This window comes from Parasteatoda tepidariorum, chromosome 8, assembly GCF_982258835.1.
Source record: "Parasteatoda tepidariorum strain Cologne lab strain chromosome 8, Ptep-v5.0, whole genome shotgun sequence".
Classification (NCBI taxonomy): Eukaryota; Metazoa; Arthropoda; class Arachnida; order Araneae; family Theridiidae; genus Parasteatoda; species Parasteatoda tepidariorum.
This window is the reverse complement of record NC_141762.1, coordinates 96,531,143-96,558,667: the sequence shown is the minus strand read 5'-3', so window position 1 is coordinate 96,558,667 and position 27,525 is coordinate 96,531,143. Positions and strand designations below refer to the sequence as shown.

General features: G+C 31.0%; 2 protein-coding genes across 5 annotated transcripts in view; one reads left to right on the top strand and one right to left on the bottom strand.

Moving 5' to 3' along the window:
- Nucleotides 1-27,525, bottom strand: part of LOC107453622 (ankyrin repeat and BTB/POZ domain-containing protein 2) — a 442,842-nt gene that overhangs the window by 77,934 nt on the left and 337,383 nt on the right. The window lies entirely within an intron of this gene.
- Nucleotides 1-27,525, top strand: part of LOC107453616 (SCY1-like protein 2) — a 556,894-nt gene that overhangs the window by 413,283 nt on the left and 116,086 nt on the right. For all 4 annotated transcript variants that reach the window (XM_087169467.1, XM_087169470.1, XM_087169468.1 and 1 more), the window contains one exon: nt 6,134-6,259. In XM_087169467.1, the coding sequence (XP_087025593.1) occupies nt 6,134-6,259 (126 nt within the window). The remainder of the gene's footprint in view (nt 1-6,133; nt 6,260-27,525) is intronic.

Sequence of the window (27,525 nt, the reverse complement as noted above, 5' to 3'; positions counted from 1 at the left end):
ACCTAATCTCCAGAAAAACGACTTTAAACTTGTTCGCGAAGCGAACAAAAATGTAATTGCGTAGCAATTATCGGGAGTTGGCGAGCGGTAGCGAGCAGGGGGTGCAGCCCTCTAGTATATATATATAGGATATAGGGAGAATGTGAACTAATATTAGGAATTGAATAAATATTACTATTATTAATGTAAAATAATTTTACGGATGAAACACTGCGTAATATCCATTTTGCTGTGGCTTTTTGCATGCACGAAGAACTATATCTTAACAAATTATGTTGCAATAAAAAGAAGTCATAAAGAATTAATACATAAAAGGAAGAAAATTCATTGAAATTAAAGTTTCGAAACATTCGATTCTTAATAAACTCTTCAGTTCTTCGACCGGAGTCAATCCATTCGCGGTGTTTATTTTTCGAAATAAGTCATCATTGTTCCAAAAGGGAGTTAAAAAACATCGAAAAATCCATTAGAGATGATGATTTTGTTCGAAAATAAAGTGACCCACTTCAATTTAACGTTCGGATGATTTATAGAAATTGTGTTGTTTGAGGAAAGAGTGTCTCTGGAAGAACAAATTGTTCTCTTGTGTTGAGTTTTATATGAAAATGATGGTCGCATTGAAGAGGAGTGTTTGTAAAGAATCGTTTTAAAAACGACTTTCGAAATGGATGCATAAGGGAGAATAAATTAATGGAACAATTTGTGGGATGGAAATGAAATTTGTTCGTGACAGTACTTATATGATCTTTAAAAGCTGTAGGGAAAATTGAGGTTGCATTTTAACAGCAAATGCTTATTAAAATAGCTTTGCAAAAGTATAATAAGATTTTATGCAGGTTTGTTTTATCGAATAATGATGAATTTATTTAATTATTATTATGATTCAAAAACTCTGATAACAGTATTTTTATGATCTATTAAATACCATCAAGAAAATTGAGGTTGTCTTTAAACAGCAAATGTTTATGAAACTTGTTTTATAAAAGTATAATAAGATTTTATGCAGGTTTGTTTTATCTAATAATGATGAATTTATTTAATTATTATTATGATTCAAAAACTCTGATGACAGTATTTTTATGATCTATTAAATACCATGGAGAAAATTGAGGTTGTCTTTAAACAGCAAATGCTTATGAAAATTGCTTCTATAAAATAGAATAAGATTTTATGCTGTTTTTTTTAATGACGAATTTATTTAATTATTATTCTGATTCAAAAACTCTGATACTTTCATGATCTTCAAAAGCCGTATCGGAAATTTAAGTTGTTTTTCAACAGCAAATACTTATTAAAATTGCTTGATAGAAGTATAATAAGATTTTAAGCCCCTTTTTTCAATGGCGAATTTATTTAATTATTATTATAAATCAAAAACTTTGATGACAGTACTTTAATAATCTTCAAAAACCGTGGAGAAAAATTGAGGTTGTCTTTAAACAGCAAATGCTTTTTTAAAATTGCTTTTTAAAAGTATAATAAGAATTTATGAGGGTTTTTTGTTTTATAATGATGAATTTATTTAATTATCATTATAATTCAAAAATTTGAATAATTTCTATTTTTTTTTTGGAATTAAATTTCAAAGTAAAATTATAATTTTTTTAAAATTTATTTTAATGTAAAAAATATGATGAATTTCAAAATAAAATTTTTTTATGTAACAGTGACGAAAAAAATATGCTACATTTTTCTAATTTATTTAATTTTAAAATAAAAATTATGGTGAATTTGTGAAATAAAAAATTTCTTTAACTTTAAAGGAAAAATTGATTTTATTTTATTTTTATTTATATTTAAATTAAAATAATAAATTAATTTCTGAATTATCTTTTATTTAATTTCAAAGTAAAATTACAAGAAAATTCTGAATCAAATTTTTTATTTAATTTTAATGTAGGAAATTTGAGGAATTTCTAATTAGGAAGCTCTGCTCCCAAACTCCCTTCGTTACTTTATTATTCCTTATTATTTTTTTCTTGAAAAGTCGATAGAAAATCATTTTCTTTGTAAAAGAATTACAGTGCTGCCTACTACTCGCTTTTTGGAAAATATTTTATTGAGTATTAAGCAATTAAAAACTGAACTGAACTGGACTAAAACTGAACTTTAAAAACTGAAACTGAGATTTCATAAGCCTGGACACAATAGAGTGGAAACAAAGTGGCGTTTCATATAAACTATTGAATCATTCTTATGCAGTGGTGTAAAAAATAAATTTAAATTAAATTTACGAAGCAAAAATATATAACAAAAACATATATTGAGTCGTGGTGGCTCAGGGAATCGAGCGTTCGCCTTATAATGACGCGAACCGGGTTCGAATTCCAGTCGATACGAATTCCGCATCCGTCTTACACCGACCACAGTGCTGACGTGAAATATCCTCAGCGGTAGACGGATCATGGGTTAGAGTTCCCTTGCCGTTAGGCTAATCATGGGAGGTTTTCGCGGTCTTCCTCTCCATGTAAAGCAAATGTGGGTTAGATCCATCAAAAAGTCCTCCACGAAGGCAAATTTCTCCCAATACTCGATCCAGGAGTTCCCTTGTCTTCTGGATTGGGTTCAAAACTACAGGGCTACGGAATTGAACATTCGAAGTCGTAAACCCAAAAAATTGGATCAGCTGTTCAACGACGGTTGTAATATAAAATGTAAAATAAAAAAAACATATATTGAGTCGTGGTGGCTCAGGGGATAGAGTGTCCGCCTTCCAATGAGGTGAACTGGGTTCGAATCCGAGCAATAGATGGTCGATATGAATTCCACACCCAGCTCGCATCGACCAATGTGCCCACGTAAAATATCCCTAAAGATACATGGATCATGGGTTAGAGTCTCCTTGACGTCAGACTAATTGTGGTAGGTTTTCATGGTTTTCACGGTAGCATAAATGCGGATTACTTCCATCAAAAAGTCCTCCACGAAGACAAATTTCTACCAATACTTGATTCAGGAGATCCCTGGTCTTCTGGATTGGGTTCAAAATTACAAGGCTACGGAGTTTAACATTAGTAGTCGTAAACCCAAAATTGGATCCTACGCCTATAAAATAAAATTAAAAAATATATATATATTTAGCTACCACTGTAAACAATTTTCCAAAAACAGTTGAAAGTTAACAGTCCTGTATTTATATAACTTTATATAAGCACATTTGGTTAATATGAATTCAAAAAATAATAAACTGTACTTGAAATTTTTTTTTTACTTGGGAATACAAATGTGCTACGCGATATAAAGTAGTATATGGGAAGTAATTTTATTTGTCAACTTTTAACGATAAAATTTCAATATAAATTTTGATTTTACAAGATCTTTCACTCTTGTTTAAATATTTTTATTATTATTACTTTTGACACCAACTCAGATGGGAGCTTAGAGAATGAAAATTCGCAATAAATTAATTTTCCTACAACAATTCAACAATGGATAAATAGTCATTATTTTAAAAAAAAAACTGGAAAGGAATCGGAGTGGAAACACTAAAAATTGGAATTATTTTCGAACAAATTGGAATTTTTAAAGAAAAAAAAAACAATTTCACGTTATTTCATAAATAAAATAGCACGTCACTTTCAGCACCTCAACTTTCAATTTTGTAATTGCATTTCTAGGAACTGTATAACGGTTTCACATGGTATTTTTAAAAAAAATTCTGAGAAAATAACATTTTCTTATTAAATACGAGAAATTTATCAAAAATATAAAGATTGAAAAACTGTTTAATAGCTCTAAGAATTTAAATTTGTAAACCTATATCATTTATGAACACCATTACTATGAAAGAAATGCAAATTAAATATTTTCAGAAGTAAAGAAAAGATTTAGCATTTAAAGAAAAAAAGAGACAATGCAAAAGTTTTTTTTCAGAAAACTGAGATTAAAATTACAGTAGAGTCCCGATTATCCGAGTTAATGGGGACCGCAACAAACTCGGATAACGGAAAAACTCGGTTAAAGCGAAGAGTATAAAAACGGAAAGAAAAAGAGAAGGTATATATGTTATATATTTAAGAAATACGAAATGTATACGAGTATACCACATACAATTCATATTATGATTAAAAAGCTTACTTAAAAACATTTAAAAAGCATACTTTAAAGGAATTAAATCGTCTTTACTTAAAAAATGTCCTTAATAGTTTTTCGTTCTACGTAACTTTGGCGCTTTTCTGTAGTAATGTTTCGCCTTTTTTAGGGATAAGAGGAAGGCTGGTGTCGCCTCTTTTTGTTGTTCTATATATTCAATAGTACATTCGATGACTTTTAGTCCATCTGTATGAGAGATTTTTATATGTTGATTTTAATAATCACTGTCTTCATCATCTTCGCTAGATTCATTATCATTATTTACGATATTAACGATGATTTCATCAGACCAAGTTGTTGAATTTTGTTTTTCTGAGTGTTTGGAAGATAAAATTCAGATTTTTTTTTTCCAATGGCAGGCACTGAATTTGAATCTTTGCCTATACTATGCCGGAATTGTTGCTCATTTCGCGTTACCCAGAGGGCACCTGTGAACCAAAGTCACGGAGGCGAGCAACATTGCCCACGCCACACTGCCACAAACCCGTTTATAGGGTGGGCCACATTCACACATCATGCACACACACACAACAGAGGACAGCACAAAGAGAGAGAGAAACGTCCATGCCCAGAGCGGGATTCGAAACCGCAGCCTATGACTTCGCAGTCAGGCACGCTAACCGCTCGGCCACCTGGCCGTCATAAAACTCAGATTTATTTTTCAGCGGTTTTTTTAAAAATAAACTAGAACAAAAAAAAATCTTGAAATATTTGATAGCTCGGTTAAAGCGGAAACTCGGATAATCGGGACTCTACTGTACTTCTTTTCTAAGTGAGTAAAAAAGCACAAATTCAAGGTTATAAAATATGCCTAATTAACTATTTTTGGTATCTTTAAAAAATTTTAGAAAAAATACAGAAAAGGGACATTGCACCATTTGTAATATCTAATACTAAAAAGGCGGGTATATCGCTATCTAAATTACTAGACATCTAAAATAATTCATTCTGTTGCCTTAATTCTGTTATACGTTGAGTATATATTTTTAATTAGGGGCCAAAAGTCCTGTTCGCAGCCGCTTAAAAAGACCGATGATTGCTTCGCTCTATTGTTTCTTAGTTTCTTAGTGATTCACTTCAAATTAACTCTTAACGGTATGAAAGAGTTTAATGCTTACTTCTCTAAGCTATTTTTCATACAAAACTGTGTTATTTTTACATCAAATGTAGAAAACAAAATATTTATATTTTAGCGAAAATTTCTTAATATATTTTTAATAATTAATAATTTATTAATTAATGATTAATAATTAATTATTTTTGAATGCACAATTAAATTAAGGATTAATAATTATAAATAATTAATTTGCACAACGATGTGATAAAATAAATTGACTCTTAATGGTGTGAAAGAGTTTAATGCTTACTTCTCTTAAGCTATTTTTCTTACAAAACTGTGTCATTTTTACATCAAATGTAGAAAAAAGAATATTTATATTTTAGCGAAAATTTCTTAATATATTTTTAATAATTAATAATTTATTGATTAATGATTAATAATTAATTATTTTTGAATGCACAATTAAATTAAGGATTAATAATTATAAATAATTAATTTGCACAACGATGTGATAAAATAAATTGACTCTTAAGGGTGGGAAAGAGTTTAATGCTTACTTTTATTTATTAATTAATGAATTATTAATTAATGAATTATTAATTAATTATTAATTAATTAATTAATTATTAATTAATTATTAATTAATTAATTAATTATTAATTAATTATTAATTAATTATTAATTAATTATTAATTAATTATTAATTAATTATTAATTAATTATTAATTAATTATTAATTAATTATTAATTAATTATTAATTAATTAATTATAATTTAATTATGAATATGACGACGATAAGAGGGATAAAAAGTTTTTTTCTACTATTTGCGCGGCATTGCCTGAAAGTGACTATGACCCTTATCGAGTGCAATTACTAAGTTAAAGGTAAAATAAATATTTTTTTGGTTTGTTTGTATATATGTTGAAAGATCTTATATACAGCTGATACATTTAAAATTAAAATTTTCATTCTTTTTCAGATCAAGTACTTCATGGATCCAGCAGTTCATGCTTTGCAATACTTAGACGTGATACAAATGAAAGATACCACACATAAATCTCATTTCTACCTTAGTCTCAAATCCGCTCTACCCACCATCCCAAAAGTAAGATTATTACGCAAAATTGTTTTTTTTTTAGTTATTTAAAATAAATTATATGGTTGAGAACTCACATTTAAGTCTTAAATTATAAATTCTCATCTTCTGCGTCTTAACATTATGAAAAGGTAATTTTTGAATATCAACAAATCTTTTGTCTAGGCATTAAAAAGCTAAACATAGCTGGGTGGTAATCAAAATTCCATTTCAATTACAATTAAAACTATTTGACTATGAAAACTGCTTTTTACTTTTAAAGAAAATACATATTTTACTTGTTTATGTCGTTTTTTTTAGTTCTTCAGCAATGCTGAATTATTATTATTTTTTGACTTTAAAATGTATTATTAACTGTTTTAGAATTGTATAATTTTCTTAATTTACAGGAATTTATAACAGTTAAAGTTCGTTTCGTTTTGCCGAAAATACTCCCACAAATGGAAATCCCTGTCTCGATAAAGATCGTTTTACTTACATATTTTCTTGATTTTTGACTGTGCTATTTTAAATCTTGAGATTCTTGAAATTTTACTTATTTAAAAAGGTAGACCAGCTGGTGTAAGGTGACTTTACCAGAAAGTGTAATATTCTGTTTTTCTTTTAAAAAACTACTACTTTACTAAAATAAAGTAATTCTGACTCCATTTAACAAAAGTAAAACAAGAAGCATAACTTTTTTATTTTACACAAAAAAATGTGTTCTTTAATGTCCATAGCAACCGTTGATATAAATTTTAACTTACATATACTCAAATAACAAATAAGTAAAATCTGGCTTACAACTTACATATACTCAAATAACAAATAAATAAAATCTAGCTCACAACTTGCATGTACTCAAATAACAAATAAGTAAAATCTAGTTTACAACTTATATATACTCAAATAACAAATAAATAATATCTAGCTTCCAACTTACATATACTCAAATAATCAATACATAAAATCTAGTTATTTTAACAGCTGGTGTGGTTAGTTGCTAATAAAAAGTAACATTTTGGTGCTCCACATGGCATTTTTATTGAGAGATAATGATAAGACACGGAAGCTTTTAAAATGAATTCCCTTCTCCTGACCTAGGCAGTAATATACCACTACAAAAAATAAATAAATTCTTTGTTGTGAAGCGTCTCCTCACGTTTTCCGTCTGTAGCAGCAAACTTGCATCAGCTAGGACATCTGACTGAATTAATTCTAGGAATTATGATTGTTTTAAGTCCTAAATGTATGAAATCGAATCACAAAGAACATTCAAAAATAAGTATATCATATGAAACTAAAATATCTCGATCATAGTATAAAAATTGCAGAAGAAAACAACGTAAAAGTCATTGTTGTTTTAATAAACTTAAGTGTATCAGAACTTTTACGCTAACTTAAAAGTTGCTTATCAACCAAACAACTCGCAAGCGCAATATGGTGAATAATACTATTTCTTCCCATTATTTTAACTTTTAGTTTAGCAACGATTCTGAGAAATACCAACAGTAAATTTATTAACTATGTAAACAGAAAAAATTATTTAAAACTAATGGGCTGCGCCCCCTGCTCGCTAACGCTCTCCAACCCCCGAAAATTGCTACGCCATCTTATATGGTTTGCTTCGCAAACCAAGCTCGCTACTCACTTAGGTACATTGCAAATGCACAAAATTCTAAGAATTCAAAACAATCATTCAAATCCATACAAAAACTTTTTTTTAAAAAAAAATTACATCTTTTTAGTAAATACTAAGAAATTAAAATAAATTTGAATTCAAATAAATGACATGTAATTCGTTAAACCTATTAGAAAAGTGCTATATTCGTGATATAAATCAAAAATCGTCAAATAAATTCGTAATATATAAATTCGTGAAAAAAAGCGCTTTCGACAAAATACTAAACTAGAGATCTATCGACAAAGACTACTCACTTCTGCCTAGCTTAATAGCATGAGATTGCCGCAGCTGATGCTCTCTGGTTATTTCAGTTTCTGTTTTTAAAAGCGCCAAATGTTGAGCCACCTCAGCTAGATTTGGCATGCGACATTTTTAGCGGCAATCATTGGTTGATTCTCCGTGTAACAGAAATAGTAACGTAAAACGTAAACAAAACAAAGCAAACGCTGCCACCGGCAAAAAAGAAACACAGCCAAAATTTGGGAGCCACGTAAGAGAATTATACATATTAGATATTAGATAAGTTTCTCTTAGGTTTTAATAAATATAATTGCATTATACATTTAATGAAGCCTTTAAGTGAAGGAATATGTCGCAAAAAGAACCAATTTAAGTATGTATTAAGATTAATTATTTTTCAAAACTTTATCACATAATTTCGTTGCTTTTTATCTTTCAAAGTAAAATATCCTACATTTTTAAATGGCTAACCGCTGTTTCACATCAAACTTTTCAATGGGATGCCTGCAAGTGACGTTCTGTAGGTGTATCGATCCTGATTGGTTGTTGAAACGTGGCTTTTGCTTATGTTGGCAACTGTTCTTTCTATTCCATTACGGATGAACCAACCCCGACATGTATCGATTCTCTCAACTGATGCATTCTATAATCCTTGACAAACATTCTTTCATAAAGATTTCAATTCTTTCACTATATATTTCTTACTTAACACAAAGGATGGCACGAAGACATGTAGAACATAAACAAACTAATTATGCATCGAAGTTGCCAGCTACACAAAACAAAAACATATCACGGTTGCAATACAATACCTAAACAAACTATAAATCCGAAAAAGAATTATATTTCAACAAATTTGATGTGCGATACGGAGCTGTGTTTAATTAACATGTGGAGAAACTTAGGTTAACTTTAACACACCATTTTGCATATTAACTATCAGCTGACATCATACGTCACGTGTGGGTGATCTTCTCGTGATCTTCTTCTCGAAGTGCAAGTACCCAATATATATAGTTGAGGCAAGATGCGTAGCGTTTTTAAAAAGTGCTTAAATTTGCTTATTTTCGTTTTTTAAAGGCCCTTATAGGTGCTTTTATCATTGGCTGTTTTTAAAGAGTGCTTAATTTTCCCTTTTCGAAAACGAGATTTATTTATTTACCATGTCGATTTTCGCCACGTATTATGCCAAAGGTTGCTTCTCACATTGGCCTATTCAACGTTTTCACAATTCATTCAAGCACAATCGATTTCGGCGTCCCGTGTTTCCATAGCGTATGAAAGCGCCAATCATTTTACACGTTTGATGAAATAAATACCTGTGAGTCCGCATGTGCATGTACTGAGCTGGATTCGGTGAGATTATTGCACACTCATATGCAACTCTGCTGCATTCTCAATTTCCGGCTTCTTTTTCCACCCTCTGATATCGAAGAGAAAAATCTCTTGATCATTTTATAATGGCTAATATAATCAATAAAAAAGAGTTCTTTGTCAGAAACTAGTTATTTTATCATGATCATTTAAGGTCTTGGAAAATTATTTAGCATTTTGTTAACGTATGCAGATAATAATATTTTAGAATATTTTTGAGTGCTTAAAAGATTTAAAAGGTGCGGGAAATTAATTATCTTGACATCTACAAACTACCAATATTTTACAGTTGCAGTCAAACCCCGCTATAGTGAACCTTCAAGGGACCGAAATTTCTGTTCTCTATAACAGGGAGTTCACTATATCCGATGCGCAGGCAATTTAACTAATGGATCCCAAACTCCTCCCTTTAATTACACATTGTTCAAATAAATGACTGAAAAATATTATGTAGTAGCAAAAAATTTGTTATTTTCCATTACTCTTTGTCTTGCGTACAAAAAATTTTTTTATTCTTTAGCTGATGAGCAATCCTCAACATCAAATTTGGAAAAACTTCCCGACTTTCAGATAATTTTTCCTGAATTTCCGTTATTCCGCTTTTAAACCTGTCTAACTTGCCATTCGAGCACATAAAAGTAGTCTCATAAAATCGCTTAGCAAATTCATCGACATTTGTGTTGTCCAGATACTTCGATTGGCGAACCACTTCAGTAATGCTTCTTCAACATCCTTGTCATCTGCTTTTCTCAACTTTTTTCTGCCATCTAAATTTTTTTCGTGAGCAGAAATTATTAATTGCCCATTTTTCAATATGTTACAAACTGCAGATTTGGATAGTTAATATTCCCTGCAAATATCAGCTTGATTGCATCCATTTTCAATTTTTCTGATTATGCCCATTTTATCATCAATGTAGAACGTTTTGCGTTTACTGCTCGCCATAGTTAAATTTGAGACACTTGTTTGCAGGATTTTTTAAACTGAACTGAGAGCAAAAAGGAGTTGAAATGAGGGCCCTATCAACTCATATTAGTGTCCAACCCTTTGACCAATAATGAATAATTGCTCATTCCCTCTGACATAAAATGCATATTGATCTGACTGACACATCGTCTGCCTGGGTTGGAAACATCTGCTTTGTTTGTTTAGGGCTTGGAAAGTGATATGAACGAAGCAAATAAGAAAAAATGCTTATCGCTACATTCCCCTCCATAGTAGGTTTTGAAAATCGGTATATGTATTTTTTTTTTTTTTTTTGAAGTAGAAATTTCAAAATTATTACAAAAAAAATCAGTTGAAGACAGAAAAAAGTTCATTATATCCAACTTCCTAACTTTTTTGGTTCACTTTATCCACAAAAAATAGCCTTATCCGCGTATAGCAAGGCACGGAACCGAACATTTCGTTCACTATATCCGGGAGTTCACTATAGCGGGGTTTGACTGTATTTACCAGTTAATATTAAGTTTTTTGTTCACTCATTAAACCCATTTCGAGTTAGTGAACAGTTTACCTCTTATTTCATGAAAACCATGACTCGAATTGCATACGATCTATTCGTATTAATGGTTATAGATTTTCATCAAATCCATCAAATTATCTAGTTTCAGGTCGTCCGTTGTAATCAAATTCACTTGGCGAAGCAGACAGACATGTCAAAATGCAATTTTCATCTTCGTAATGGATGATACTTGATGATTTGGCGAACAATATTTGTAATAGCTGCTTTCATCAACTCACTTGCATATTATTAGTTTCACAATTTTACTATCGATCAATCTATTAGGGAACACGTTTTATGTTCTTTTTATAGTCATTTCGTTTTTAAATGCCTTTTCTTCATGAAATTTTTTCGAAATAATTATAAAGGCGCGAATAAAGTATTATAGGACGCTAGAAATAATAAATCAACCTAAATTATTTTTTTATTATGTTCCTTAGCAATGAATTCTAGTTTTTATTGTTTATGGCGGGGCTGCGAAGTCTGAATATAAAATATATTTTGCTAAAAACGGAGTCATTGTTGTAACAAAAAAAAACAATTACTTATTCATTTTTAAAATAACATTTATATTGTTGTGCCATTATATTGTTCAAGCAAATTTGATGAATAAACAACCATTATTTAACATTTTCGTTTACCAAACAGGATATTTCAAATTCTATTTTTGCTTGCATCTCATTCCGCATGCAGCTGATAGTTAAATTCTAAATCATTTAACAGATCTTTTTAACTATATTTTATAACAGTATATTAATATTTGTACAAAAATAATCATTGTAAAAAAACGATTAATAAGATTAGACTAACTTTCAAAATAACTTTATCTTAAAATGTATAGGTTGAATTACATTAGAATAATAATAAAAAACAACAGTTTTCTTGAATGAAAAGCGTAATAATAGTAGTCCTGGAACATAACTTCAAATTAGGGATGCAAAAATATCTATAGAAAAACAATACTTTTAATGACTTATATATTGTCCCGCAGTGGACTGATCGTTAAGTCACGGTTCCCAACAGATCACCGAAGTCAAGCATCACTGGCTGCGGTCAGTGTGCGGGTGGGTGCACTTAGATCAATCTGCGTAGGGACCGAGGGTTGCGGTATTGGTCTTCTTTAAACTGTTCTATTGTAAAGTGCTCGACTTCGCGTGCAGGTCGTTGGGCTACCGAAGCGGGGTTGCCATACCCTCTGCAGAGGATCCAAATTGTGATGGCATGTCTTCGGATCATCCTCAGGGATGTTTCCCAGACCGTCGCTAATAGCCCATTGAGCAGCTCTAGTGCGACGTAAATGAACAACAACAATGACTTATGCTGATGACAACCAAAACAATGTGGAAATGAATGAGGAAAAACTGGATCCTACCACGTGATTTTCCTGTCAATAAAAATGCACGAACAACAATTTTTAACTGCGACACCATCATTAGATTTTAATACATTATTAAGAATTAGTTAGTGCATCGTTAACTAATTGTTTTTACTTTAAATTGTAAACTATACTGACTCCAGGGTGTTTCACTACAAATTATACTGAGTACCGGAAATGATGACAATTATTTTACACCAAAAGTCCTGGAAAGGAACATGACTGGTGTTTCACTTTACAAAAAACTGTCTTTATTGTTTCAATACACCATCTGTGGTGTTTTACCGCATCACTTTTGGTGTAAAATAGTTTCCACCATTTTTTTTTCTTAAGCTATACCAAAATTTTTTTTACGGCGTTACGTTATATTTGTATCAAATGTATTTATTTTTTATTTATTTAAGGTAATTATACATAAGTCATATTTTTTTTATTAACGTCGTTGAACAGCCGACCCTATTCTGGGTTTACGACTACGAATGTTCAATTTCGTAGCCTTGTAATTTTGAACCGAATCCGGAAGACAAGGGAACTCCTGGATCAAGTCGTAGGAAAAATTTGCCTTGTGGATGAGTTTTTGATGGCACTAACCGGCATTTGCTTTATATGACAGAACTTGTATAGAACATCTATTTCGAACGATATAGGTTACGCACATACTTCAAGTCCCTGGAATGCTGTGTTCTAATTCGAGAAAAGAAAATATTATTTGAACTTTTTTCGGGAATTTATGAGGTACTTCCTAAGTTATGAAATTTAATGTATGGATGATGCGGAAACTTGAATGTAGAATGTTGAGCTGCTGTTGTATTTTAATATGTAATGTAAAGATTGCCTTAATACGTATTTTTAAAAACCTCCCTAAAAATAAGAACAAAAAGGAACCATATTGGTGTCTCAAATTACTCTTTAAGCCAGGAAAAGAACAAAAACTCCATTGAAGTCTGACAAATTACAGTAAAGAAATATCAAAACAACTTTAATTGAAGGTTGAAACTTAAAGGTGTTTCTGAAAATCGCATCTCTAATCTTTTCTGTTCCATTCAGTAACTAAACCAGTTTTTATATATATATATATGTATATATATATATATATATAGTGAAGGGAGTGTTTCTCAAAAATAAAGAAGCTGTGCTAATCTTAATAAAAATATATTATAAAAAAATAAGCTACAGTTTCCACTGGCATCCTCCTCGAGCCAGTCATTCCAACTATATAGTGTAACTGTAAAGGAACAAAGGAATGTAGGTGTAAACACAACGTAGGTGTATAGTCCTTGGTATCATCACGTGATAGGATGAATGCTTCGTAGATCGGATCTGTATTCTTCTTATATATATAACCTTTGTTGAACAGCCAACAAAAGTTTTGCGTTTACGACAATTAATGTTCAACTACGTACCCTTGTAATTTTGAACACAATCCAGAAGACAAGGGAACTCCTGGATCAAATATAGGGAGAAATTCGCTTTCGCGGATCTTTTTTTGATGGAACTAACCGGCATTTGCGTTACATGGAGAGGAAGACCACGAGAACCTCCCACGGTTAGCTTGATGACGAGGGGAATCTAACCCATGATCCGTCTACCACTGAGGATATTTTGCGTCACCACTGTGGTCGGTGCGGGCCGTATGCGGAATTCGTATCGATCAGTCCCTCTGGGATTCGAACCCGGTTCACCTCACTGTAAGGCGAACCCCCTAAGCCACTCGTGCCTTAAACAATATTTCACAAACTTTACGTTGTTATTCATTATACTTGTAATACATAGCTGAAAATCAATTTGCTATGCAATAGAGAAAAATGTATTCGAAGATATAATGAGCTTTTATCCGAAGAAAAAGAAAATAATGTTCAGAAATTAATAAAAGAGTTATCTCTTTCGGTATTCTGGATTCTTATCCAAAATATACTCATTCACCCTATCTATATATAGACATTGAAAGGAATAACTGGGGTGGTATATTATTTCGAACAACTCTAGTATCGTCTGTCACCTGAGGGAATTGTGGTAGATGCTTAGCTTATAGACATCCTTTTCTAAGTTTATGTGAATTACCTGGTGCGTATCTTTCATGGCATTAGAACATATTTCTAATCTTATATAGAACATCAATTTCGAACGATATATGTTACACACATATTTCCAAGTCCCTGGAATGCTGTGTTCTAATTCGAGAGAAGAAAATATTATTCGAACTTTTTTTCGTGAACTTATGAGGTACTACTTAAGGTATGAAATTTAATGTATGCGAAAATTTGAATGTAGAATACTGAGCTGCTGTTGTGTTTTAATATGCAGGGTGTGTTATGTTAAGATCGCCCTTAATGCGTATTTTTAGAATCTTTCCTAAAAATAAGAACACAAAGACATTTCTATGTATTGCTGTTTTTAACTTGGATGCAATCAGTCAAAACAAAAGTAAACTGTTTTTTTTCCCCGGTGCTTAGCTGTATTTTAAGACACTGCCAACAATTTATAAAGATATCACCCATTGAAACTGAAAATTGAGTCTTCAAATCAAGCATCTTCAAATGCTTGAAAGGCATCGATTTCGAATTCAGCACTTTTGTTTTCGAAAAATGGCATCATTATCCAAACATAGTTCTGAACAAATTCCAAACAGTCTTTCATATAGTCAACAATTGTCTAAGTAACTATTTCTTTTTTATCTAAAAATATCTCGACGAAATGGAATTTAGTAATAGGAAGAAATTTTAGGAAAAGGAACATTTTAAAAAGACTTAAAAATAGTCATTGCTATAATAAAATCAAGCGAGAAAATGAATGTTTTTTTTTTCGAATAAAAAAAACAGATATCACATTCAAGACATTAAATTAACATTTTTGTTTTATTTTTGCTACAATTCTACTTACAAACAAAAAATCTTTATATTGAAAAATATCTAAAGAGAAACCTGACAAAAATGTTAAGATTTTTTTCTCGGAAAGTCAGGACACAAACAATAAAAGGTAATAGAAAATGAGAATTTATATATATATATATATATATATATATATATATATATATATATATATATATATATATATATATATGGGCATATGTTTGGAAGCTTAAAGTCAAATTATTTTATTGAAAGTGGAGAAAATGAAATAAATAAAAAACATACTACTACAAGTTGATCTTTTGTGGAGAAGTCTTTCCGATGTTTCAAAAGGTTTTTAGTTATTTCTTTTATTTCCTTTCCACGAATTGAGAATATTGTTCCAAGAATTGAAAGGAGTGTTCCAAGATTCGATGAAAGTTCTTTTGTGTCGTTTCTCTACGAATTGATTTTTATGTGTGTGTGCGCGTGCAAATATGCAAATTTTTAATATAACAATCATCTTCTATTGGAAAAATCTCTAAGTTACGTCACGCTTTTCTTGATGTGGACCATAATTTTAACTTTTGATTGCTTTAATATCGGCTCGCTGCTACAAAATAATGATTTTCGTATAAAACTTATCATCTAAATTTAAATTTTTTCTTTCGAATGCTGCATTATTGTAATATGTTCTTCGGGTTTTCAGAAATATTTCAAAAAGTTAAAACTGGAAAATGTAAGGTTTTCAAGCTTTTTGGAGTTATGCAGTGAAACCCGTCACGTAGAATTCTATGATCAGGAAACGAATTCATACTATATCATCCTTTGTAACTATGTCTATCTTGTATTTTGATCGTTTAGGACAATGTTCCCAGTAGAACACCGAAGTCGAGCATCACGGGATGCGGTCTATGTTCCATTTGTATCAGTCTACGAAGGGATCGAGGGGAACGGAGTTGGTTCTCGTTATCATCTGAATGTCCTCCCACGGAAACGTCACATTTTGTCTTAGACGTCAACACGAGACCACAATCAGACATTCAATGTCTCAGTGACATTACGGCATGACGAAAATGTGTCATATTCTCGTCTAAACTCGTCACCGTTTGCTGACATAGACACCCTTTTTTCAAACTAGGCATCGACGTTGCAAAACGGACCCGTAACTTCACAAATGAGTATCCGTAACTGTCATTCAGTAGACAGAGCGTTCGCCTTCCAATGAGGTGAACAGGATTTGAATCCCAGCGATGGCTGGTCGATACGAACTCCGCATCCGGCTTACACCGACCTCAGTGCTGACGTAAAATATCCTTAGTGGTAGGCTGATCATGGGTTAGACCGTCTGACTATCCGTGGGAGGTTTTCGTGGTTTAACTCTCCATGTAACGCAAATGCGGGTTAGTTCTGATGGAACTAACCCGCATTTGCGTTGATCCAGAAGTTTTCTAGATTAAGTTCGAAATTACAAGACTACAGAGTTGAACATTAGTGAACCCGAAAAATTGGTTCGCTGTTCAGTGACGGAATGAAATAAAAATTTATATTGCAATCTGAACAGATGGAGCGAGACATTTCGCTTAACAGTAAATTGAATATAAATTATGCGGGCTTGGGAAACTTAGAAAACGCTTAGAAATTAATGTTATCATCCAACACAGGGCTGTTATTAAATTATGAATTCTCTAGATAGTCGAAAAGTTGTTAAAATTTTGATTGACAATAAATACAATTTTTTTTCTCTTTATTTTAAAATTTTTATTGGTGATTGCAAGACGATAAGGTCCCACAGTGGATCTTTTAGACACTGTTCCCAGAAGATCACCGAAGTCAGGAATCACTGGCTGCGGTCAGTGTGCGGGTGGATGACCACTTGGATTAGTTTGTGTAGGGACCGAGGGTGTGCGGACCACGTTAAAATGTCCTACCGTAAAGTGCTCGACTTCGCGTGCAGGCATTCGATCTACAGAAGCTAGGTGCCATCCCCTCTGCATAGGATCACAATTGTATTGGCATGTCTTCGGATCATCCTCAGGGATGTTTCCCAGACAGTCGCCTAAAGCCCATTGTGCAGTTCTAGTGCGACGTGAATTAACAACAACACGAGCAATGAGCATTGAGCACCAGAAAAATTTTGAATGCTCTAGCTAGGCAAAATGCTGTCAGATTTTTAATCGACGATAACTTCCTTCTGGTAACAACATCGCACTGAAATTCGTTTAAACTAATGGGAAAACGATTAATGGCTCTAGCTCAGGGATGGGCAAACTTTTTTGGTCGAGGGCCAAAAATCGAGAGAGAAAAATGTTTGGTGGAACAAATAAAACTTTCAAAATTTAAATAAAAAAAGTGATATACAAGTTTTAATTTAAATATTTAGTGAGATGAATGAAATTGCGATTTCGTTTTTAAAAGTTCCTTATATTAAGGTTCGAAGCGAGATGTGCCTATTTTACGGAACAAGGCTAAATACTTTTCTGTTAGTCCACTTCTGAAATGATTCTTTCTAAGGTTCAAAGTTGAAAACTCTTGTTCACATATATAAGATTAAGCAAACATAGAGCTGATTTTCTGGGCATGAAATATTAAATTTTGGAAACTAGCTTTTGGTAATGATTTGTAAAACTTTGGCATATTTAGAAACAACTGCTCCAGATGATTGTTAGATTGTCCGCTCGTTGGATCTTAAAATGCGTAGTCTGCCAAATGTGAAGTACAATTTACCTATATTAGATTCCTCGAGAAAGACAAACGCTAGTTAGAGCCAATCTAAGACTATTCTATGAAGAATTTCTGCTTTCAACATTTTACCAATTGAAGCCGTCTGTGCTAACTATTTCCATCAATTTATGTTTTGTAGAACAAAAATAGAGAAAGTAAAAAGGTCACCAGTACTTTGTTAAAAAAGGAAAAACAGAAATAATTTTAAATAGTTGACAAGAAAATGGATGTATATTGTTTATGTATATTGCCACTGATCGTCATATTAAAATTATATCCGCGGGCCGGATAAAACCTTCCGGCGGGCCACAGTTGGCCCGCGGGCCGTAGTTTGCCCATCCCTGCTCTAGCTAGTCGGAAAGAGATCGAAGTTTCAATTACGGGATTACATCACCTAACCCACTTAAGCGAATTATTGAATAAATAGTAAAAACAAATGCAATCGATATTATGGCGGTGATCGCCATTGCTAATATTATAGTGGTAGTAAAAGTATCATCATTGACTTTCGGCTGTTACATATGCATTTTAATTTGGATGTAATATAATGATAATTATCTCAAAGAAATTAATAAAATAAAAAATTAATAAAAATTTGACTTATTAAGCAAATATTAGTTAATTAAAATGGTCATATTAAAAATATAAAAATTACAAAGAGAAGAAATCCCTTAAAGGGATCAAGACAACATTCTCTGCATCGAGAATTTTCAATTGAGATTTATATTCAACAGTTGGGACTGGGAGGCCCAAAAGGGCACCTCCAGTCGCCACAAATTCGAAATTGAAAGTAAGTGAATTCGTTCCCAACGGACAGTTAGGAGCATGGGGAAGCGATCCGAGGTTGGCGAATTATCGAAAGACAACATAGCCAAAAATAAAGCCAACCTTGATTTGAAAATACCTTGGCGATCTCGTATCGCCAACAAGACTGTGAGAATTATTATAACCATGTAACTGAAACATATTTGCGGTAAGAAATTAAGAATAAAGAGTTATAAATAGGTTTTCGCTTTCAATTAGGCGCAACAGTGAATTAATGAGTCTACATTAGTATTGAAATAGAAAGTTATCCGTTACATTGTTCGATAGGAAAAGTATAAATTATTTTATGTTTGCTTTTTATAAATTTTTAATAAAAATTAACTAATTAATTTAATTTAATTAAAATTCAATTTAAGAATGATAAAAAAAATAAGTTTAAGAAATTAAAAGAGTTTTAAAAGCTAAGAAATATGTAATGCCTACTATAGCATCACAATAGATTTGACCTTTTATTTAAAAAAAAAATCGAAAAGACAGGGAAGGAACATCAATATTTTATTCATTTACCAGAATTTCGGCAATTTTCAACACTTCTTTAAGTAAAATATTTAACTTTGCATAAAACAACAATTAATCTCAAAAATATGTTCGTGAAAGTTGAGAAAACTGTAGAATAATTCGAAACCGTTAAAACTTTAACCCCGAGAACACCGTCTTTAGAATTTCTTTAGAAAAGCTAATGAAACACACTATATTATCTGCAGCGCAAAGTGCAAAAGCAAGAAAAAAAAACTTTTTTTCGTCCCACTCTCTATTCTTTACAGTTCTTAGAGAACAGTCGTCCTAAGTTGTCTTCCACCATTTTGTGGAAAAAGGAAGATCTTCGCCCTCTCTTATTATTATACTATCTCCCACTTCCTAAAAGAATATATATCTATATAAAAAAAAAGGAGGAAAAGATAGAACGTTCAGGTGGAGTTTATTTCGCGATTCTTTTATTTCTTTTGTCCTCTCTTGGAACTCAGAACCGGATCAGATTGCGAAGTTGAGTTGTCGGCTGCTTTTGCTTCACTATCGTCTGCTTTCACATGTAAGACGAAAAATAAATATATAGTCAGTGAGTTTATCATTTTTATCCACCGCGTGCGATAATTTATTAACAGGGGAATGCGAGGGTATGTCTTTATTAGCGAAACCTGATGCAGAAGGAAAAGGATGTATTTGTTCGCTCTTTTTTTTCTTCTTTAATCTCATATTTTTCTTATAAAATAATATCCAAACTATTAGGAACGAAAACAATTTCTTTCTCAAGTGAAGAAGTCCAAATGTTTTAAAATTGGAAAAATATGTTTTTAAAATAAAATATAATTTTATTGTAATCTACAAGTATATTTTTACGAAGTGCAATAAAATTGTGATGATATGAAAGTAATTGTGAGATAGTCTAAAAAATAACATTTTCGTTTTTCGCAGCATTTGAAGTTGTATTTTATAAGTGTGTATTTTATGAATTGCAAATACAATTTTGAGTTTATCAGCTGATAAAAGTTGAAGTAGGTTTTTTGAAAAAATTTAAAAAAATACAGCATGAAACACGGTGCCATTTTCTGCGTTAAAGGTAAAGTCTTTGATTCGCGACTCACTTCCTACCTGCGTTAAAAGTAATTTGCGCTTATTTGCAATTATTTAGATCTGAGAGAGACAGTTCACGATCACAGGTTACCCATAAGCTAAATGGTTGTTGTCTAATTTTTCTTTTACCCTCTTTATTTGTGATATTTATCTGAATTAGTATTGAAAACTATCCAATTTGAACTGTAGGTTAGAACTTCTGATTCTTAATTAAAACAATAAAAGCTAAAATATCTTTCAAATGATGAAATTATCTTTTATTTACAACTCAAGAAGTATTTATGGGATCTCTCTGGTCCCACATCTCAAAAATAAACTCGCCCACTTAATGCATAGCAAAATTTAAAGTGAAAAAATTATCAAACAGCAGCGGTAGCCATAGCAAAGCATGCAATGACGACACATGCGCACTGCTTACTTACTGTTGATGCGTTAGCGGAGTAGCACAGTAGTGAGTGAAAGTTGTTGTTGTTGTTAATTTAGGTCGCACTAGAGCTGCACAATGGGCTATTGGCGACGGTCTGGGAAACATCCCGTAGGATGATCCGAAGACATGCCATCAGAATTTTGATCCTCTGCGGAGGGGATGGCACCCCCGCTTCGGTAGCCCGACGACCTGCGCGCGAAGTCGAGCACTTTACGGTAGCACAGTTTAACGAGGACCAATACCGCACACCCTCGGTCCCTACGCAGACTGATCCAAGTGGTCACCCACCACCCGCACACTGACCGCAGCCAGTGATGCTTGACTTCGGTGATCTGCTGAGAACCGTGTCTTAACGATCAGTCCACTGCGGGACGCTTACAACAATGCATGCCTTGTATACAGATTTCATAATGATATGCACGGATGACGTCACTTACGTTATCTGAAAAGAAAATATCTGTTGCCAACACACGACCAAAACTTAATTCTGTTAACTTAATGTATTCATAGGAGTAACAAACCACTTCAACACTTACTATTACTCTTGAACACAGTTGAAAAGTGTGATGACGTCCAAATAAGGTGCGCAAACCATCAAACCCAAAACAACACCCATTTCGACAATGGGTAATGAATTCAAACTAACATCGTGAAAGCCCATTCTATTCTCGCAAAACGGAGCTAAACATGTTTGTAGATTGTCTCATACACACTCATATAGTCCCTGTTAAAATGGTAAATGCAATTAATTTTGTCTCCACATCTACACGTTTCCAGCAAATCGAAATAAATACAAATAACAGGAAATATTTACGAAAGGAAGATTGTTGCAATTTCCACTGTTTCATACAAAAATTTTTTTATCAAAATGAGAAAATATAACTTATATTGTCTTAAACAAATGTATTTGATCTTTACAAAAACGATTATTATAATTAAGATTCCTTCATTCATATCTACATGTTTCAATACGAAAAAGAAATGAAAATGATTAAGCTTGTTGAACACAAGCTTTATTAAGTTTTGTTCATGCAAAGAAAATAAGTATAATTATCCTTAGTTTATACAAACAAATGTTATTCAAAAAAGTGAAAATAATTAAGATTGTATCAATTAAATTTTATTCATGCAAAGACTATAAAACAATTAAGATTAATTCAAACAAATATGCTTGATTTAGGCAAAAGCAGATTAATGCAATTTTAATTGTCTGAAATATACTTTATTCATAGAAATTATATAAATATTAAGAGTGTCTTCATACAAATCGTTTGTCTATAGTCTATAAAAATAATTGAAATTGTCTCTAACAAATATATTTGATTCATACAAAGCAGATAAATACGATTTAAATTTTACCGTACAAACCTATTTCATTACACAGAAGATATAATTAAAATTATCTCATACAAACCGTCATTTAGAAAATAATTTTCTCATTAATTATTGTAAAATAATTAAAATTGTCTCAAATGAACGAAATTGATCCATATACAAAGGTAAATACAATTTTAATTGTCTCAGTCAAACACATTTTATGCTTACAAAAAATAGATAAACGTAATTAGATTGCCTCATACAGAGCTTAATTTTAATTATTTTTGTAAATCAAATATTTTTTTTTTTTGTTATTTGTAATAGTTTAGTTCACAATAAATGCTCTCCAATTTAGTAAAATTTTGATTTATTCGTAACTCACACCTTAAAAATTGACCTTTAAAATATATTTCCTTTCATAAAATATCTATGCACTAACATAAAACAAAAAATAAATAGCACTAGTACGTGTTAAAAGTACTAGATTTTATTTATTTGCTATTTAAGTATATGTAAGTCGTAAGCTAGATTTTAATTTATTTGTTATTTCAGTATATGTAAGCTGTAAGTAAGAGTTTGTATCATCTGTTGCTATGGTGATATTATAGAACAAAATTTTTGTGTTAAAATAAAGTGTTATGTTTCTTGCTCTTATGTAGAAATGTAATCAGAATAAATTTATTTGAGTAAAGTAGTAATTTTAAGTTGAGAACGACAGAATATTGCCCTTTCTGGTAGAGTCTTTTAACAGTACGATAAATAAATATTTATTTAAGACACTCATTAAAGATAAAAACTTTAAAAAAAGAACATCATTCATTCAAACTCTTAAATCACGTGATATACGAAGTGCCAAAAATGATATTTCTCATTTTTTTATAGTGATGCCAGCTTTCGAAAACCAATTTTACCGAAAATAAATGTATTCCATTTTCCACCAAATGCCACGCTCAGTCGGACAAAGCTTTTGCCAGGAAATGATAAAAATCGATATTATCTAATATCGTGGGGCGGAATGTAAGTCTGCTGACCATGTGACAGCTCATCCTTGAAATGTCCGGTCGTCATTTGACAGTACTTCACTTATCTCTAAACGTTTCAATGAATTCTGTTCAACTTGAATAGTTAGGATCAGCATTCAGCCATTACAAAAGAAAGGAACTTTACGAACTAGTCATTCCAAAATGAAAATATCGTTGTTTGAATCGATTATTTAACTGCATCAAATATCGTAATCAGACATATTAATAAATTTTCATATTTTTAAAATGCAAATTTAATTTTTATTGCATTTTCTTCGTATTTTTCAATTCCTATTATTAGTTCACATACATTGTTCAAATTTTCAATCGTTAATAAAATACTTTTTATTCATACATTCAAGTACAAATACATTTTTTTAAGCTTGTATGGATGATACTTGATGTGAATACAGTTTTTTCAGATATTAATTCGTTTATTAAATAGAACATGATCAAGAAACTAAAGGGAATCTTCTGATGGCTTAAGCGTTATTTATTGTTTTAAATTTTACTATAAGCCATTGAGTTTTTCCCATAGTTTAAAAATAGCATCAATGATAATTACAGCTACGTATAGCTAACTATATTACTTATGGCTCTCTTTGAACAAAAAAAAGTCTATTGCGCACAATTGGGTATACTATAGCCTACGTCACAGGTTGTGTTATTCCTACTAAATTTAACCCATGAACGGCATTTTCTGCGAGCCTAACTTCAAGCCACAAATAAACAAACGAAGTGTTTGATCGTTTAAATAGCTGCTCGCCAGATTTTATTGCATTATAAAGAAAAGTAATTGATATTCGATTTTTGATTAATAATTGATTTATGTGGATAGTGGCATTTATGTGGATAGTGGCATAGAATTTAGCATTGCGTCATGGTAAATGTTATTCCTACTAAGTGGAAGTAGTTGTGTTTTTTTATATTATACCCAATTAAATATTTAATTATTTTATATTCATATAAATTCAATAAATAACATGACGTAGTAGCACGTGCGGTCCACGTCACCAAATTTATACTTTTATAGTTGTCTTATACCATGCGCCTTTTTATTTTTTTAAATTCCTACTATTAGTTTACACTCTCCCTGTATCTTGTTCACATTTTCAATCGTTAATAAAATACTTTTTATTCATACACTCAAGTTCAAATACATTTCTTTAAAACTTGTAGTGAATGACACTTGATGTTAATACAGTTTTTTTTTTTGAAATATTAATTCATTCATTAAATTTAATGAATTAATTTAAGTTTTATATGGGAGAAAAAAATTCGCGATCGCAGCGCTCGAGTACGCCCTCTAGCGGGAGACTGAAAATATCCGTCATTAGTTCCATCAAAACCATTGGCAATGACGGACGCCATTTTCTTAGCAGCAAATATGAAGCAAAATTTCCCTAAGGAAAAAGTAGAAGAAAAAACTAACCAGAACATGCCAAACATTGAATCAGAACACGGGCATTAGGAGAACAATTTTTCAATAATTTTTACCTTTCTATTACCAACAACACTACTTACAATTTCATGATGACTTGCTGTTACAGATATGTGTATTACGGTAAAATAATTTTTTCTGTCTTCAAGTCATTACAAATTAAAGCGAAGTCAACATTGCTTTCGTCATTCCAATAAATAAATGTGAATTCAGAACGTACAGAACTTTAATAGTTATAGAATATTCTTCTTCGTTATAGAACAGTATATATTTCTGTATCTATATAATTCGGAAAACAACAATAAAAAATCATCCAAATTGCTTGAAATAGTGTCATTTGTGCTGATGATTAATAAATTTGTATCGTTTTCTTGTTAAGTATTTTTTTAGTTTTGAAAGAATAATTTCAACTAGAATTCAGCTATTCTGTTTTTAAGCTACGTATTTAAATTCATATCGAGATCTTACAATTATAAAATTTTGCTGTGTGGTATGTAATCTAAAAGTAATGAAGGGATAAACTATGTATATATTATTTGAGAATAAAGTTTTCAAACAAAGAACATGTCATTTTGGAATTCTCCGGATTAATAAATCAGGTAAGTGTTATGATTTTTATAATAATAAATTTGCTTGTAAATAAATCGTTTTCTTATTTGTTGATAGTTCTCTACAGAATGGTTTTTTACGTCTGATTAAGAACTATGAGAATAAAAAAAATAAACAATATGAAAGTTTTTTATTTCAATATGAGGAATTTTGAAAATCATTTTTTTTATCCTAAGAATTCTTTGTTTTACGTTTTTTAATTTCTGATTTTTAGATTGAAATTGTTGTCAAAATACTTTTTTTGAAAACATAAATGGTATAACATTATGTGTTTATGTATACTTCTTGTATATTCTAATGTTTGAAGTAATATGATTCAGAAAAGTACTGAATAGAAATTCGGTACTTATGTATTAACGACACCCCAGCTACAGATTTGGCTGTTTTTAAGTGCCGCCAATCTTCACCTAAAATGTTTGCGTCAAATCTTGAAATGAAACACTTTATTTAAAATCAAAGTAGTCAATCGGATTTCCGTGGGAAATGGGCCGATATAGAGTTTAACATCGATTCAAAACAATCTCTATTTTCTTCTCTATCTTAACAATCTCTATTTCTGTCGCCATATTAACTCTAATAAATAAGATTCCAAATGAAATAACATTTCGAAAACGTACGTTTACCAAGATAAAGTTTCATGTCATGGGAATTGGTACATTTTCGTTTTTTTGGTTTTCGCTCCTGAAAAAATAAAATTGCATCTTGTTTTGTTTTTGGCAAATCCCAAAGACGAATTGTCGCAGCACTAAAAAATGGCGACAGGAAAGAATTGTTTTTTTTTTTTTTTTCGTCAGCATTCTTTATTTTACGTTTTTTAGTTTCAAAATAATGATTTTTATTGAAACCTGAAATTTTTTGATAAAAATTGTTTTTAAAAAACTTTTTTTACAAAATTAAATTTCAGAAAATCATGAGGCTTATGTATACTTTTTGTTCATTTTAATTTTTGATGTAATATGATTCTTAAAACTATGGAATGCAATGTTTAAATAGGCCTTTCATATTATATCATTAAATTTAGTAAAACTATTTCTCGGGCATTAGGTTTTAACTCCTATAAGAATATACATATTTTTTTCTGTTAATGTACAAATATTTTTTCGATGTGTTTTGGATATTCCTTCTCTAATAAAAGAGATACCATTTTGTTTTCGTTTGCATAAGAAAGAATATCAAGCATTTTTCTTTTTTAAATTTAATTAGCCACAATAAAGAAGGAACGTTGCAATGCTACGTGCTACATTAACGACGCCTCCAGAGTAACTGAATGACTATTCATATAGAAATCGCAGGTATTCGTCTCATACAACAACGCCCGTTGCGATCGCGAATAGTCAGTCAGTCATCTACAAAAACTTATATGGCCAAGCAACTATCTTGTTTTTTTTTGTTTTTGTTTTTTTCCTTTCTGTAAGTATCGTGAGACGCCAAAGGCCTCAGTTAAACCTCTGAGCTATAATCCCTTTTTTTTAGCCTTCACAACCCCCCCCCCCCCACAGCAGAAGGTGATACAGCCACGATAGGCTTAACGGGAATCTTACACTGTAAACACTCCGGATCTGCAGACAGTTGACAAAAAAAAATATAATAATAATAATAACGAAACAAGAATCGCTCTTGCTAATATTTTCAATTTTGTTTCCTCCCAAAAAACTAAACTTAGCATCTTTGTTCAAATTTTCAACTGCAGCATGTATTTTTGCGTTATTTAATTATTTATTAGGCTTCTTTTGAAAATCAATTATATAATTTTAAAAAAATTGTTTTTAATAATATGCTTATTAGTTGACTTAAAAACAATTCTTGATTACATGCGTATAATTTGGGTACTTGCACTTTAAGAAGAAGATCACGGTTTAAATTAATTTAAACTCATTTATGTATGGTGAAAAAATTTCAAGTTAAATATTTCAATTTTAAAAATAACAATTTGTTAAAGTATTTTAAAAAAGGTTTGAATTCCATTACGCAAAGCATTTTTAATTTAAAAATGGTTTTTTCCTTTTGTTTCTACGTGTGTTGTTATTATTTGCCACTCTATTTTAAAGAGCTTTTTTTTTCAAAAAATTATCTTTCAATTAATTTAATTTTGATAGCATGTTACCTTTTATTTCAAGACAAAATAGGAAATATGCCTATTAAGAATGTCTCATTTTTAATTCAAAATTGGTTTTTACTTTTGTTTCTACGTGCATTATTAATAGTTGCGACTCTATTTTAACGAGCTTTTTTTTAAAATTATCTTTCAATTAATTTAATTTTGATAGCATGTTACCTTTTATTTCAAGACAAAATAGGAAATATGCCTATTAAGAATGTCTCATTTTAAATTCAAAATTGGTTTTTACCTTTGT